We start from the raw sequence: 17,074 nt of genomic DNA, 5'->3' as shown, positions 1-17,074 counted from the left end.
TTGTGTGGATTTTTTTGGCATATAAAAAGTGAGAGAGAGCAGAACGGATGATTACGCCCATTAACTGTGAGCACAAAAACAAACAGCCACGCAAGAAAGCAAACATTCCTGACCAATGATCTTCTCCGCTCCGTGTTTAAGCGGACGAGCTCAGCTGAGTTCCTCTCCTGGGAGAAACATCAGCACAATGATGAAACACGCTGAAAGCGCACGCCGCCTCCTAACCAACCTGCAGCGTCTCTCCTGATGAAATATCACCAGGTTGAATATTTTACATTTCAACACACGAGCACCTGTGCTTCCTCCAAAAAAAAAAGAAAAAGAAGTAGGAAAAAAAAAAGATTTCAAATAAATCTCCAGCACGCAGCTTTTTCTGTGTGGGCAGGAGGACTGCCAGAAAAAGATAAAGAAGATCCACTTTTGTCGGGTTTTTTTCCTGCTAATCAGCTTAAACTAACTTCGTTTTGGCTAGCATGTTGCTAACAACCCAATGCAATCCAAAAAATGTCATTTTTGGCAGACATCCTCCATAAAGGAAGTCAGTGAAGGCAACATTATAATTTACAGAAACGTGAATTGGCTCCGCCCACTACTAATATCCACCAGTCCCATTAAACTACAAAAGAGCCCCACTTTTTGCAGGCGTTACAAAACCGCGTCCTTAAAAATGTCTATTTTTAACACATGACTCGCTCTTTCCCCTCCAAAGCCTCGCATCCAATGTTGGGTCAACATTTGCAATAAAGGTGAGTGTTGCTCCCAAACCCCCCCCCCCCCATTCTCTTTTCAGTTGCCATCGTTCAGAAGCAACGGAAGCCCTTATACGTATGTGTCACAGACATATTCAACATATTTACAGTTGATGAGATGGTTTAAGATTAGTGCAGACAAATATGGTGCATTCAAGAACGGATGGAAATGTTGAAAATTCCAAAGCTTGCGAAAAAACTTGAATTATTGACGCATAAAGACATGAATATGTGTTTGTTTTAACAGGGATACGCGTATGCTGTGCATGTGACTTGTATACAGTTGTGGCTCAAAACTGCACCAAACATGATCTCTTATATTGTGGAGTTGCATCATCACATATTTGTATCACTCTGTATTATATAGAAATTCATTCATTCATTCATTTTCTACCGCTTATCCTCACGAGGGTCGCGGGGGTCTTCAGGCGACAGGCGGGGTACACCCTGGACTGGTGGCCAGCCAATCACAGGGCACATATAGACAAACAACCATTCACACTCACATTCATACCTATGGACAATTTGGAGTTGCGAATTAACCTAGCATGTTTTTGGGAATGTGGTTAATGTGGGAAACCGGAGTCCCCGGAGAAAACCCGGAATTGAACCCGGGTCTCCTCGCTGTGAGGTCTGCGCGCTAACCACTCAACCGCCGTGCAGCCTATATAGAAATGATAATACATGAATATATAGACTATATCATAAATGATTACTGGTTCATGATGAATGAGATGTCTTCTAAGGAAGAACTGGCCCTATTTTGGACTAAAAAAATGTATTTGATTTTTTTTTTATTTGTGTGACCTTGAACGCTAAATCGTGAATTTGCGCGCCTCCGCGGTATTAGAAGCGTCAACATGAGGTCAGAGCAATTCATCAATCACAGGGAATCACTTTAAAAGCGCCCAGAGATCATCTTATTTCCTATTGACTTTTACATCATACGTCCAACGTCACATGGTCAATAGAGCTGAGGTGAAAGGTCAAATACTTCCATGTTCTTGTCAAATGTGTTAAAATGATCTTTAAGTCCATGTAAGAAAGATGGCTTTTACGCCAACGGTTCTTAGCTGGATGGAGGTCAAGGCACGGTACATATTTCTTGTCTTGTCAGGCTGCGTCAGGAGGACACAAAGCAGCGTCCTGTGTCCTCTGTGCTGTCACGTGACCTGCCGGGTGAGCGTAAGAGAGGAGCGTTACGTTATCAGAGCGCCAGCAGAGCCTGGAAGGAACACGGTACCGGGGGCCAGGAAAAAGGTGCACGTATTGTGCGAGCATCCTGCCGCTTTTGTCCGCGTCCTTCTCTGGGAACATCCTCTCACGGCCACGGACTCCGAAACACAGATATTCACACAACTGTATTTCTAAGTGATATTGCATTGGTGGATCATTTGGCTTGTACTGCATTATACTGTACACACAATACAAAGTAAAAGCTTTTAAAAGACATTTTTTGTGAGACACTTTTCTTTTATCACTCAAAGACAGGAATGATGTGGAGGGGATCAGCATTATAAAACAAGTATTGGCCGATATCGCCAATATCGATCGGTAATTATTTTCTTATTATTAGAGAAAATGCTTCAAATATTCTCCAAAAAATATATATAAAAAATATTCTAGTGTCCTACAAAATGTATATTAAATAGGAATACAATTACATTACTATTATTGATTGATAAAAACAGGTCAAATATTTCTGAGGATGAAAAAAAAATAAAATTATTGCATTATTTGTAAAGGCATCATTATGTTGCGGCCAAAAATCGCACATCACATTGTTCCTATTTTTCAGAAAGACACTATGACCTAGGGCTGCACAGCGGTTGAGTGGTTAGCACGTAGACCTCACAACCCCCGGGTTCAATCCCACCCTCGGCCATCTCAGTGTGGAGTTTGCATGTTCTCCCCGGGTACTCCGGTTTCCTCCCACATTCCAAAAACATGCTAGGTTAATTAGCGACTCCAAATTGTCCATAGGTATGAATGTGAGTGTGAATGGTTGTTTGTCTATATGTGCCCTGTGATTGGCTGGCCACCAGTCCAGGATGTACCCCGCTGCCTCTCGCCCATAGACAGCTGGGATAGGCTCCAGCACCCCCGCGACCCACGTGAGGATAAACGGTAGAAAATGACTGAATGAATGAATACTGGTTGTTGTGCTGCATGGTGGGCAAGTGGTTAGCGCGCAGGCCTCACAGCTAGGAAACCTGAGTTCAATTCCACCCTTGGCCGTCTTTGTGTGGAGTTTGCATGTTCTCCCCGTGCATGCGTGTGTTTTCTCCGGGTACTCCGGTTTCCTCCCACATTCCAAAAACATGCTAGGTTAATTAGCGACTCCAAATTGTCCATAGGTATGAATGTGAGTGTGAATGGTTGTTTGTCTATATGTGCCCTGTGATTGGCTGGCCCCGCCTCTCACCCGAAGACAGCTGGGATAGGCTCCAGCACCCCCGAAAATGAATGAATGAACACTTTGACCTTTGCCACCCCACCCATACTAACATATGTTGACCTCCAGTCAGTATTGATTGTGCAGCCTGCAGAGGTTTGAGGTGAAAGGTCACTGAAGCAAGTCCAACGGTCTAAGTTGACTCCATGGTGGACATGATCGATATTTCCATAAAACGATTTTAGGACTTCCTCTTCATGCAGACATTTAGTGAGAGTTCACCTTAATCCTCGTGTGAAGCTTCCCGCTTTGCGCTAACTTGACCTCGGCTTTGTAAGCCTATTGGTGTCAATGTGAGGCGTGGGGGTGTGGGGGGTAGGGGGGGGGGTGACAGGAAGGTGGGATTGGGCCGTAATGAACACTACTTCCTCCCAGTCAGGTGTGTTTGAATGTGGAGTAATGAGCGCGGGACGGGGACATCCAATCAACGCCGCTGCCAGTCTGTGTCCAGTCAGGAAGAGCGTGACCATTAGCTCAAGTCTCCAGGTGTCATAAGAGCGCCCCCTCCCTACAAGAGCTTTTGTTTTCCTTGCCTCGCTGCTTGTGTTTTGCCAAGAGTGTTACTGTGCCTCAGCTGCATATTAACGTCCTCTATGCTAATGGCCTCACAACGGCGAGGTCGAAGCAGGCTCCTCCTCTGCATGCTAATCCGCCTGCCTCATTTGCATACGCTTAAGTGTCAAATTCACCCGCAAATCATTCCAGCCGCCTCCTGAGCGGCCAGCGGGGCGGCGGGGGAGAGGGGGGAAACAACGCTCATCAAATCCACATCAGAGCCCGTTCAGATTGGCGGGTCACGGCGGGGTCGTGCGGTCTAAAAGGACGGTAATGGGATAGCGTGCGGCAGGTAATAAGTCTGAATGGAGGCGGTAATAAGGCGGCGGCGGAAACACGGCTCCGAGTCGTCACGGGGGCCTCCAGTGTTTAAGCGGTGGCGCGGTGGCGGGTGTGAAAGGTCGACGCCGACAGCGGCGTAACACTTTGGCTTTTGGTCTTCTTTGTTTTTGCATGAGATTCACCGGGTGTCAGCAACACGATGCGGGACATATTTCTCTCATGACATGAGGAAATATCCTCCATCTTGGGCCATTTTTACATAATGTAGCATTGTTTACAGACACGCCCCTCCATGTTAGCATGCACTTTAGCGACAAAGGCAAGGAAAAACTCCTTATCACCTGACAAAGGAAGAAACTGTCCAAGTGTGGCTGTGTTTTGTTTGATTCCTTTTAAAAACTACTCAAAAAGCATGCTGGTAGATGACCACAATGTACCCTTTCTGGGCATCCTCCAATTGTTTGATACTATACCTCAGAGGTGTCCCAACTTTTTTCAGCGAGGGAAAAAAAACTGAATTATACGAGGCCCAATGATAAATTTTTTACATTTAAGATGCAGTGTACAGTAGGTTAGCATATGCTATGCTAGCTGAACAAAATGTCAACAACGTCTTAGCTTTGTGTTAAAAGCAACAAGGGAAATTAGCGTCATATCTCGTAAAATATTCCATTTACAAATTCAATTTTAGCACTTTGAGTGTCAATAAAAAAATTTTAAAAAGCAAGCTGTGAGCTGAAAATGGCCCCCGGGCCGCACTTTGGACACCCCTGCTCCACATGTATACACGTGACTCTCTCACAATGACCAATCAGCACCAACATACTGCATATTCACCACATCGGTTCTTTGGTTTCAAAGGTCTGGCTTCCAAAAGTCTTGCTCAAAGGTCAAGGCAGATGTCAAGCACACAAAACAGTACTAAGGAATTTCTAGCAAGGTCAAAAAAATCCATTTTCAGCAAAGCATATTGAGTTGTATGTCAAATTAAAGAGCTCGATGAAGGCTTTCCAGTTATGCAAGTATATTGTCAATACATACAATACAATAGTCGTTATGAAGGAATAAGTCAAAAGCGTGTTTTCACATGACAGATCGCTTTGTTTGCAGCAGATGTTTACAGTGTCAGTGGCGGAGAGAACTCTCCCAATGACATTCCGTGTACTTCCTTACAGACGCCGACGAAGGCGTTGAAAGTGAAACACACGTGAGGCTGCCAGAGAAGCTGAACGAAGCTTCTGCGATGTCACCGATAGGCGACCGTCCTCTTGGTGGTAAAGCGAGTCTCCTCCAAATGTCAAGTCCTTGAGTGTGAGCGGCAGCCGAGCGCGTTGGACAAGACGCGCGCTCATGAATAAGACAAATGGGAGGGTCGGGGTGACTTCTGTTGACTTTCATACAAGGTGGCGCTGCGCTGACGTCGGTCACCTTCTCTTGTTAAGACCACGGATCGCATCAAAGCCTGTGAACTGATTACCGCACGGTAGTCCAAACAAGTGATAATTATATTTTTTTTTTAAACTTTTTTTAAAAGTATACTATTATACATATAATGGTAATGATTCCAAAATTTACTGAAGTAAAAAAAAAGTATTGTAATGTACTATAATAAGTTTGTGTTAAATTCCATCCATCTTCTAGGACCGTCCCCATCTTGCAATACCACTTTCAACCGCAGGAGGCATTAAAGAGTCAAAGGAATCTACTACCGGTTTGGCCGAGGACCGAGGCGCGCTTGGACTGTAAAGATGAGCTGCATGAATGAAATATTTAATAGATTCCTGGGTCAACTACCCATTTAATCGCCCACTCTTGTGGTAATTGTCAGGCGATTTGAGTAATTACAAAAACTAAGAATGGTTGAGTTCCAGCCTCGTTAAGGTCAGTACTTCAGTGAACAGTAATATTTAGGTAATGACGCTGAGAAAATGACAGCTTGGTAATACCATAGGTCCGCTAAGGTTCTAGCATCGCCACGGCAAACTGCAATAAGTGAATTCCCACAAAGTAGGATTCATGATTTAGAAATGGAATATTTTCATTGTCGGCTCATAGAAAACCTGTTTATGACCTTCTCAATACCGTTTTAACAAAATACGACCCTATAGTCACCTAATATAGTAGTCATTTAAAACATAAATAAAACATAATTCAGACTTCCTGTATCTATCCATCTAATATCTATCGTCTCATCAGTGGAACATTACTGACACCTAGTGATCGGAGTGGTATACTGCATATCACATACATAAATGAATTCTTTTGAATGCCTTATATTTGTGTTTTAATTCAGTTAGTCATTTTTATGACTGTAATGCACGACGTTTGTAAGTTTTGATTTTTGACAACTGGTCGGCCATATTTAACCACAAAACAGCACAATGGTGCCGGTGGTGGGTATATATGTTATGTTTGCCACATGGCGGCAAGATATTTCTGGCAGTGGGATGCAGGGGTAGATGATGTCATTGTATCATTTGCATAATTGGGTCATGTATAATTTTATGTTCAAGTCTCCACAAGTGTCCAATGAAACGACGAACGTCAGTAGTTTTACTTTTTTTGTAATGCAGAATCTAAATGGATGATTATTATTTGCTAAATATAGCCATCCTGCTACTACTTATTCTCTGATAGACCAATGTACGTATGAAGCGTGTTACCGTAAGCATACTTGGGAACAAAGTCTGTCACATAAAACATTGCTCGGCGTGTATTTTTCACATCCACGCCAACCAAATAGCATTTTTGCTGTACAGCTATCCCGTGCAGCGTTGACGGATGAGCGGTGACTCCCATAGGGCAGAAGTAGCAGGGCTCGGCGCTGAACTAGATGGCTGAACTTTACTAATAAAGTGGTAGTGACCCAAAGGACAAGGTGACAAATATAAGTGGCTGAAAGGAGTTTCCTCCGTAGGGTGGCTGGGCTCTCCCTCAGAGATAAGGTGAGAAGCCGTGTCGTGCGGGAGAAACTCAGAGTGGACTCACTGATCCTTGACACTGAGGAGCCAGATGAGGTTTGGCTCGGGCATCGGGTCGGGATGCCTCCCTCCCACACGTCTCCCTGGGGAGGTGTTCAGGAGGAGAACTCGGGGAAGACCCAGGGCACGCTGGAGAGACTATGTCTCTCAACTGGCCTGGGAAGCCCTGATATCGGCTGGACGAAGTAGCCGGGGAGACGCAAATCTGGGCTTCTCTGCAACCCAACCTCGGATAAACGAAAAAAGATGGCTGGATGAAAATTATGAAGGACAGAAAATGCTTCTACGGCATCAATTCTTCTCCTGTCCTTCGCCACCAGCACGGCATACTCCCCTTCCTGCAGGCAGAGCTCCTTTTCCTCGTCATAAGTGCAGGATACCATGACAGAAAAAAATGTAAACAACGAATAAGGAATGCTAGAAACATTTCGCAGAAATTTCACAGAAAACTATGAAAGCTCTGATGATGGCGCTGAAGTCTGTGAGCACTTTTAAGACGCGGCGCTAGGATGCCATCCACTGTACGGCGATGGAACGACAAGCTACATTCACAGCCAGTACCATTATAATGTATGAGCAAGGGCTAACAGGTGACGGTGTCAATTTCTCAACGCACAGGAAACAGCATACTTTTTATCAACTCTATTTATCAAAGCCTTGCATAAATTAAAAACAGGATGGCACATAATATTATTAAACACGAGACTTCCTTTAAATGTCCACGGATGGAGAATATGAGGTGTTTTCTGCTTGAGAACACACTGTGGACCTGACCCTGCACCTATTCTGACACATGAGGAGGGGTGGAATGGGAGGGTGGTCAGTTTTAACCTTGAGCCCGGCCAAGGGGTGACGCGCTGATGAAAAGAAGCAGCCTGAGGAAACCTTCAGCATGCATCATCATTGCAGCTCACCTTGCCTTGCAGAAGTAAACATCCACAATAAGGGTTCGGTTTGATTGACACTCTCAGAGCTGTTCATTTAACACTGCATTAACCTGAGAGCTGCTTAATATTTAGGTTGACTAATTCAGCCAAATGAGAGGGGTCGACATGTTGGAAGCAGATCTCATCCATCATAAGCATTTGGAAGTCTTACAATTTGGGATAGAAATTCATTGGATTGTGCAGGTGTGTGTCTGTGTGTGTTGCATGTTTTATGGCACTTTATGCTGTTGTGTGCGCGTGCATGTGTGTGTGCACGAGCCGGGTTTGTATGGTACAGGAGTCGAGGTCTAACGGGGGCTCGGACCGCTCCCATGAATAATGCAACATGCAGACTCTCAGCAGCGCAGCCTCGCTCCGCTTTAAGTTCCTCTTAAGGAAAAGTCACCATCTGCAAGCTTGCTGCTGCTGCTGCTGCAATAACTCAAGATTGGATTTGCAAATGAAAAAAAAAACTATATTCAGGCAACATATACACACCAAAAATATCCCATTTAAGTCATACTTACGTCATTAAAGTAGTTTGGTTTTTGCAAATGAAATATCCTTTTGTTTTTGTCAGAAGATTTAAGGAACTAACAGCTTAAAGTGATATAGAATATAATCCATAGCTGTAGTTAAAATAGAAAAAGATGCATTCTGAAAGATGCCATATAATTCATAATCTAGTAGCCATATGTCAGGAAACTGTATGTAAATAAACTAATAGGATCATTGAGGGGGTGGGTCAAAGGCCACCCCACTTAAGTGCAAGTTAAGTGTGAAGGGAAAGTCCTCACGTGACGCCTAAGTATTGTATTCGATTTCAAACCGGTCCAATAAAACATGCAGTTATGTCTATGCATGCATAACGAAAAATATAAGCACATTGTTTAAAAACAAGACATGACTCCTGTCAAAAGTCCACACTAAATTTGCGAAGTGTCATTTCACCTGACTGCTTCAGGTGAGCTAACTAATGAAGCCAACTAATTGTGCACCTGAACGCACCATCTTCCTTCAACACTTCGTGCCATGCTTCTACATTCGTGCACTCCAGCAGCAGAAGCCCCACTTTCACTTTCAGCAACATCTAGTACCACAGTACCCGTCCCAAACCACCCCCCGCCCCGAGCTCCACAGCAGCACCGGACCCGAGCAAGGAGCTCCTCTGGCGGGCTGCTGTGCTCCACTCACCTCGGTGCGCGTCTGCAGGCGCTTGTTCATCTCGTAGATCCGGTACTCGGGCTGGACCATGTAGGGCGAGTGTCTCCTGTAGAACGGTCCGAAAGGGGACGAGTAGAACGGGTCGTGGTTGGGGTTGGACATGGTGGCGGGCTGGCCGGCCGGACCGACGGCGAATTGGGGAGGGGGGGGGAGCGGGCGGCGCGATCTCAGCACGCAGCGCAGGACACGCACATGGAGGCGCGGGCGCTCCTCTGCAGGGACCCCCGGCGGTTAGCAGCCGCGGTCGAGGAGGCTGAGCTGCACTCTGCAACTTGGCCTGCCTAGTTGGCTGCTACAGCGAGGAAGAGGAGGAGGAAGAAGAGGGAGGGAGGAAGGCGAGGGAGGGGGGGGGGTGCAGATGTGGTGGTGCTGGAGGGAAGGAGGGGGGGGTCGTGTTTCCTGCTCCCTCCACGAAGATCCCCCCTGACTGAGTTTTTTGCACTCTTTGCAAAGTTCACGTATACATGCCAGCCTGCGACGTGTGATGACGTCACGTCCCACGGCCACTTCATTAGTTACACCCGACCCAACAGAGGAGCTGTTAACAAAGATGACAATGTCACGTGAGAGGGACAAAATATTAGGAACACTTGTACACTGCAAGTACTGTAGCACAGTAATAAAAATGCTGCTAAATGAATAATAGCTCCCAAAAAAAACAAGTTTTTTGCAGGAAAAAAACAACATTGATTGTTTAAAGCAGTGCAGTAGCTTCTGTATTTAGCTGGGATTACGTCACGGCAACACCAACCAAATGCCAAAATCCACAAGTCATTTAACAAAAATTAAAAATATGTACTTTTCATACATGACTCGCTCCTCCAAAGCCTCCTACTCGCTTGGCTTTGTTTTTCGCCTGATTTCGAATCAACATTTGCACTAAATGTGACTCTTATTAGATTAGATCATCACATGCCACCATCAAACGTGATACAAAATATTATGTGTAGTACACACAGTACACTCCTGATCCAAATATTAGTGGAAAAATTGCAAGAATTTACATTTTGTATTGTTGGATCAGAAGGAGCGTCTAAGCAGAGCTTCAAAATGCAAAAAGAAGGAATAAAAATAAGGCAAAAAAATGAAATCAATGATGAGCATTAAAGCGAAATAGGCTGTTCATCAACTGATCAAAGGTTTAAGACCGTAGCTCAAGAAAACCCTGAAACCTCCCTAAAATAGAAACAGAAGAACCTGCACCATTCTTGTTACTCACCACAAAAGTTGGTTTGGGGATGTTTGATGTCAGTGTTTCCAGGACGCTAGTGGGAATGTTGGTCCAGAGTGGTGAAGATGGCTTCACGGAGGGCATCTACTGTCTGGAACTGATGTGCATTTTTGTAAACTTCCTTTGCCATCCATTCCCAAATGTTCTCAACTGGATTTATATCAGGGGAACATGCAGGATGGTCCAAAAGGCTGAGGTTATTCCTCTGGAAGAAGTCCTTTGTCAGCATCATCCTGTTGAAAAGACCAGTCACTACCACACAGACGAGGGCCGTCAGTCATGAGGGATTCCCCCTCCAACATCTCCACACCGGCCGTTTGACGCTCCTGCACAATCTGAAGCACCACTGTTCAATTCAAAAAGGACAACAAAAAAAAAAATTATAGAAGAAATCATACTAAATCTCTTCCACCATTCTAAGTACAATAAAGCGAGATTAATGACTTTGTATGGATGATTGGAGCACTTTTTTTTTTTAGAATATATATATATTTTAAATATCTTTACAGTGGGAAAAGGCTGGTAGCCTATTACATCCTATTGCCTTTGCCTTTATAAATCATCCTACATTATCAGTTAACTACCTTTTATATCTTCAAAATATAGATAGTAGAGGCTCTCAACTTGGTTCGGAACACAAAAGTTATTTAAATTGATTATTGCATTATTTGTTAATTCATGTAATTATGAGTATTCATGTGTCAAACAATAACTCTGGTGATTAAAAAAAACAAAACAAATAGCATTGCTTGGTTTAACTTAAATAAAAGTGTAAGCAAATTAAATAATTACATAAAGTAAAGCATATATGTTAAAAAAAATAAAAAGTACCTAAATGTGTGAAAAAAATCAAAATAAATATAATAAAAATGACTTAAATAAAACAAAGAAATACAAATTACTTAAATAAAATTGTAAAAAAAAATTATAATAATACAGAGAAAAATGACTGCAATAAAAGTGTAAAATAAAATAAAGATACAAATTATTTAAATAAAAGTGAGGTGTGACTAAAGAGAGGGAGAGAGAAAAAAAAAGGACAAAACAGCCCAGATCATGGTAGCTCCACCTTCACTGTGCCGTGTGGAAAACATCTCAGGTGGAATCTCCTTGTCAGTAACGTAAGCCATTAGACAGTCAAGGTTACATTTTTTTCTCATCAGAAAATCAACTTTCAGTGCAACGTTTCTCGTGTAAGTTTCAGTTCTTTAAAGCCGTCTCTAGCAGACGTTGTATGACGATCCAACAGTGCATAATAGAAACGCTTGCAGTCCTTCATCTGGTCTGATAAGGACTGTATATGTCATTTATTTGGTAAACGTAAAGCTAACACTGGTAGTTAACAATGTCATAGCCAGACTGTATTAAACACGTGTGACTGTGCAGGACAAAGGTCGTCTAATTGAGTCCAGCGTGTGTCAATAACACCATGTCGTGGTTTTTCCAGGGTGTAGCAACAACGACAATTACCATGAAGATTTCCTCCGTCAGGGGCTGCAAAGTAGCCTCTCGCTTATCTAAAAATAAACAAGACACGTAACGCTGAGTCGGAACGCTCACATGAAAAGCTTGCACTCGGAATTAATGAACGGCATTTATGAAGTCTGACTTTTAATCCAAAATGGCTGAATGTGGGAAGACGAGGAGCAGGGAGGGAGGGAGGGGGGGTGGTGCAGTTGGTATCGAGCGAGATAACTGTTGTAATCCAAACGCCTCAGGCATCCGCTCGGGTAATTCATTAAAAAAAAAAAAAAAGTTTGAAAAATCTATTAATAAAGCTTTAATTAAAAACTACATTTTTTAATATCTCTAGACCTTTTCAATTGACATTTCTAACAGGATTTGCTTGCTCGCCTAAAGCGCTTCACACTCCACTGAAGGCGCCATACGTTCAAGTGAGCGGCTCCCATTTGCATTTCCATATTCAACTGGATGCTTTGTTTATTAAACTGTTGATTAAAACTACTGGTAAACTGGACCTGCACGTTCATACGCGGGTGTTGCATTGCGAGCCGGCTCCTCCCACTCAAAACAAAAACACACATTAAACAAACATTCTGTTAACTTTACACCACACTCGTTATTAGCATTTGCTATTGTCCGGCTATTGTAAACATGAAAAATAATCAGTAAGTTCCTGAGAAATTCAGAATCAGCATGGTCCTTGCTTAAATCTTGAACCACAATCCCAGCTATTATGATGACCCATTAACAACTAGGAGCGTAGAGAGGTAGAGTGATAAAATGGTTGTACTGTATCATTGACCTCAGCCTTTGGCATAAAGACCGTCATCAATCACAGCAGCTTGGAGACTCCATTTTTGGTCTGGACAGCATTGAATGAATGCTATCTTATAAACATGGACAACAATTCAATCTAATTGACCAGAAATACAAGTTTTTTTTTAACATTAAAGACAAGCTAGTCATTGGATTTCTAAACCATAAAGATCATTTTAAACCTTCATTGGACTGAACATGTTTGTTTTGTAAGCCTTAAAAACACTGACAAATATTTTTATGTTTCCGATCATCAAACAAATTACATTTTTAGTCAATGACAACACAAATAAACGCAAAACGTAGTTTTTATATTTAATTTTCTACTATTAAGGGAGAAAAGAAATCCAGAACTACATGGCCCTGTGTGAAAAAAGTGATTGCCCCCCCTCTTTAAAACATGAGTTAACTGAGATTAATTAAGATCTATCGGTCTGGAAAAGGCTATAAAGCTATTTCTAAAGCTTTGGGACTCCAGCAAACCACAGTGAGAGGCATTATCCACAAATGGTGAACACATGGAACAGTGGTGAACCTTCCCAGGAGTGGGTGGCCAACCACAATTACCCCAAAGCGCTGTAAGAGACTCATTGCAAACAGTTGTGTTGCCCACCCAGTTATTATTTTTAGGGGGCAATCACTTTTTTCACACAGGGATTGTTCTGAATGTAGCTTCAGATCTGTTTTTTTCTGCTTTAATAATAAAAAGTTGAATTTAAAAACTGCATTTTGTGTTGGCATTGAATTTGGTTCATGGTCTGAAACATGTCAGTGTGACAAACATGCAAAAAAAAAAATGAGTTCAAGAGGGGGGTAAACACTTTTTCACACCACTGTGCATGTTTTTTTTTTGTTTTTTTTTAGAGTTTTCATCGAACTTAACATACAAGACCTTTTAAAATGATAATTTAGGGAACATGCATGCTTTTAAAACATTGAAGACAATTTAAATGAAGTAATCGTGCATGTTTTTAACACTGTTAAAAAAGGCAGACGTCAATGACTCTCACACACGTTCATGACAAGCTAACGGCACAATAAATAAACAGTACGAGTCTATGGGCTGCGGTAGAAAACCCACGTAACTCTACACAGTTAGGCCCAAACTGATTGGATGCCACAAGTTTCCGGGAGACAGCATTACTAAGCACTCATCCACATGCATGGAGCCACTCCACAGGAAACAAAATGTACCTCCAGAGTTGGCACCATGCGTACCGAGCCTTGACCACCCGGATCGAAGCTGGAGGATGAGTTGTAAAAACATGGAGATTGAGGGAGACCAAACACTAGCGGGTGACAATGGAAATGGGTCAGGACACGTGTAGACAATCTGCTTCTGCCGGGCTCCCCTCTCTGTGTTACTATGGCAACGCACCCTATCTCCCAGCCTACCTGTTTTTTCCACACATACACACCAACATCACGCACCCAGGCAGCCACAGGTTTTGCACCTGAACGCACCGATGCTGCAGCGGCGGCGGCAGCGGCGGCGGCACCTGTTCCGAGGAAGCCCTGAACGCACCTTATCCTGTTTTTCCGCCACGGTGACTCGATAAAGATGTAGCTGTGAGGGAACACAGACAATTAAAGCTTTCATTGTTGATGCTCGTGAATGGTTTTAATAAAACAAAGCGGCGGCGGAAGCCAGGTACTAAACTCAACCAAAAACATTTCAAATACCTCCGAATGAAACTGGTTGTGGGTATATAAACTTCAAAAGCTATTTTCAGCACAACCAAATATGGATGAAATATACCCTGAATACCGGAGCAGCAACTTCTATGGTGGAATCTCATTAGCATCGTAATAGCTTCCAGGCTCATTTGCATTTTGCCGTGAGTGATTTTTTTTTTTTCACCCGCTCCCTCTTCCTCCTCCTCCTCCTCAGTCCCCTCTTACCTCTCAGCTGCTGGATATAATAATAATAATAATAATAATAATAATAATAATAATAATAATAATAATAATAATAATAATAATAATAATAATAATAATAATAATAATAATAATAATAATAATAATAAATCATCATCCGTTCATTCATTTTCTACCGCTTTTCCTCACGAGGCTCGCGGGGGTGCTGGAGCCTATCCCAGCTGTCTTCGGGCGAGAGGCGGGGTACACCCTGGACTGGTCGCCAGCCAATCACAGGGCACATATAGACAAACAACCATTCACACTCACATTCATACCTATGGACAATTTGGAGTCGCTAATTAACCTAGCATGTTTTTGGAATGTGGGAGGAAACCGGAGTACCCGGAGAAAACCCACGCATGCACGGGGAGAACATGCAAACTCCACACAGAGATGGCCGAGGGTGGAATTGAACCCTGGTCTCCTAGCTGTGAGGTCTGCGCGCTAACCACTAGACCGCCGTGCCACCCATAATAATAATAATAATATGAATGTGAGTGGTTGTTTGTCTATATGTGCCCTGTGATTGGCTGGCGACCAGTCCAGGGTGTACCCCGCCTCTCGCCCGAAGACAACTGGGATAGGCTACAGCCCCCCCGCGACCCTCGTGAGGAAAAAGCGGTAGAAAATGAATGAATGAATAATAATAATAATAATAAACTCAAGTAAAACTTTGAAGGACCCTGTATTTTTTATTTCATTATTGAAGTTAAACAAATGATAATTGAAAAGCGCCTTTCAATTACGCCTTGTCCTCACAACTCATAGCCAACTGAGTCGACAAAGTCCTATTTGTACGCGAGGGATGACGAATTAGCGCAAATAGACAAGGGCAGAGACGCAGCGGAAGCTTTTAGTTGTGTTTCTCAAACAGCCTGTTGGCGTGAAAGCTAAGTATACCACCAAGTTTTTTTCCCCATTGACGCTTCAGGCCGCCTATAGAAAACATTATTGTATGTCAACACGGGCGTTCTGTGAGACAAGGTAGCGACGCGTCCTTGTGTGCACGATGCAAACTAGCTTTTGAGACGCCCGCATTCTTGTTTTCACCGCAGTTGAGTAAAGAATGATTATATCGTGGCACTTCTGGCTTGGATGCACACACACACACGCACGCACACACATATGCATGAAAACACAAGTGAGCCCACTGAAACACGCAATCATTCATACAGAATCTGGCCCATTCAACTATACACAAATACATGCATGCACACATACTGTAGCAGGGTCGAAATCCTTAGTTCCGTGCAATGCTTTCCTACACGTACAAATGATACACTTAAATAAACCTTCCACAGATAAAACTTTAACACAAATATAAACATCTACACTTTAATACCCTCATAAAATGGAATTCAATAGCTTTTAATGGCCAGACACACATCTACACAGGGGTGGCCAATTTGTGGCAAACACTTTTTTTTTTTAATTGGCCTGCGGCAGATTTTAAAAATACAATTAAAACTGAAAAGAATAGCGAAAAAGGTGTAATCTAACAAGTAAAAGATGAAATGTTGAAACTATTAAGGCTTAATAATCATAATAGTAATACGCCTGGCATTGCTTTTTCTATAAATATAACACATTTATAGTCAATATAGTCACATTTAAACCATTTTTACTCTGCGCCTCTTAGTGGAAAAAGTTGGGGACAGCGATACTGCATGGCTTCTTCATTCGCCCGTAAATATGTCTATGTTTTTCTTCCATTTTGGATCTACATTTGCAATAAAAGAGACTGTTGTAATTACTACATACTGATGGTTGTTGTTTAGCTAGTAATTTGTCATTAAAGAGCTATTATAATTCTAAGCATGGTAGTGATGCTGCAATCAAAAACGACCTCTTGGATTTATCGTTGCAAGCTACGACAGATAGCACTTTCGCTGCCTAGCTAGCACATCAGTTAGGAATCCACACCGCCAGCACCAGGCTGCCTACTGCTATCGACAATATGAGCAGAAGAAATGTGGACTGATTTGCTGCCACCTTGGCACGCTTTTCCAAAACCTTGTGGGTTTTTGACTTTTTATTTCTATCTGAGGGACAGTATTGAAATATTTGAAGTTTGCCAACGCATCTGACAAGGCGAATGGTGTCTTTTGGAAAGGTGAACAAGCTTACTCATTGAAAAGCATTCAACACAACAAGTGGGTGTAATAGAATAAAAGTATATAACAAACCACAGCAATTCATCCCGAACTGGACCATAAAAACGGGGTAGCGTTGGTGTGGACGGCAGCTTTGAGGCGAGTTCTTCTGGTGTCTTGCTGTTCCAGTACTGGAAGTGAGAAAAATTGTAACAAATGGTAAATATCTCAGCACGTCAAACACAGGGCATATGCCTTTCAATGTCATTTTTCACGGGAACCATAACAACATTAACATGTGTTTTGGTGTCATGAGCACTTTAAGTGCTAAATATGCTCCACACATTTAAAGCATAAAATGTATAGATACTCACCACT

The 17,074-nt window shown here is 42.7% G+C and overlaps 1 protein-coding gene across 11 annotated transcripts in view; it reads right to left on the bottom strand.

The window, feature by feature from the left end:
* The window catches only part of ldb2a (LIM domain binding 2a), a 105,550-nt gene that overhangs the window by 65,662 nt on the left and 22,814 nt on the right, over window positions 1–17,074 (bottom strand). For 5 of the 11 annotated variants that reach the window (XR_009119596.1, XR_009119597.1, XR_009119598.1 and 2 more), the window contains 3 exons: window positions 16,790–16,887; window positions 10,392–14,250; window positions 9,274–9,710 (listed from right to left, as the gene is read on the bottom strand). Coding sequence is in view for 6 of the 11 variants with exons in the window: in XM_058049555.1 (XP_057905538.1) it covers window positions 9,143–9,274 (132 nt within the window). In the remaining 5 variants the exon portion in view is untranslated. Of the gene's footprint in view, window positions 1–9,142; window positions 9,711–10,391; window positions 14,251–16,789; window positions 16,888–17,074 lie in introns of those variants that run through there. The other 6 variants (XM_058049555.1, XM_058049575.1, XM_058049547.1 and 3 more) reach the window with 4 other exon arrangements.

The sequence above is a fragment of the Doryrhamphus excisus genome, chromosome 2, assembly GCF_030265055.1.
Source record: "Doryrhamphus excisus isolate RoL2022-K1 chromosome 2, RoL_Dexc_1.0, whole genome shotgun sequence".
Taxonomy (NCBI): Eukaryota; Metazoa; Chordata; class Actinopteri; order Syngnathiformes; family Syngnathidae; genus Doryrhamphus; species Doryrhamphus excisus.
This window is presented reverse-complemented; position numbering and strand designations above follow the sequence as displayed.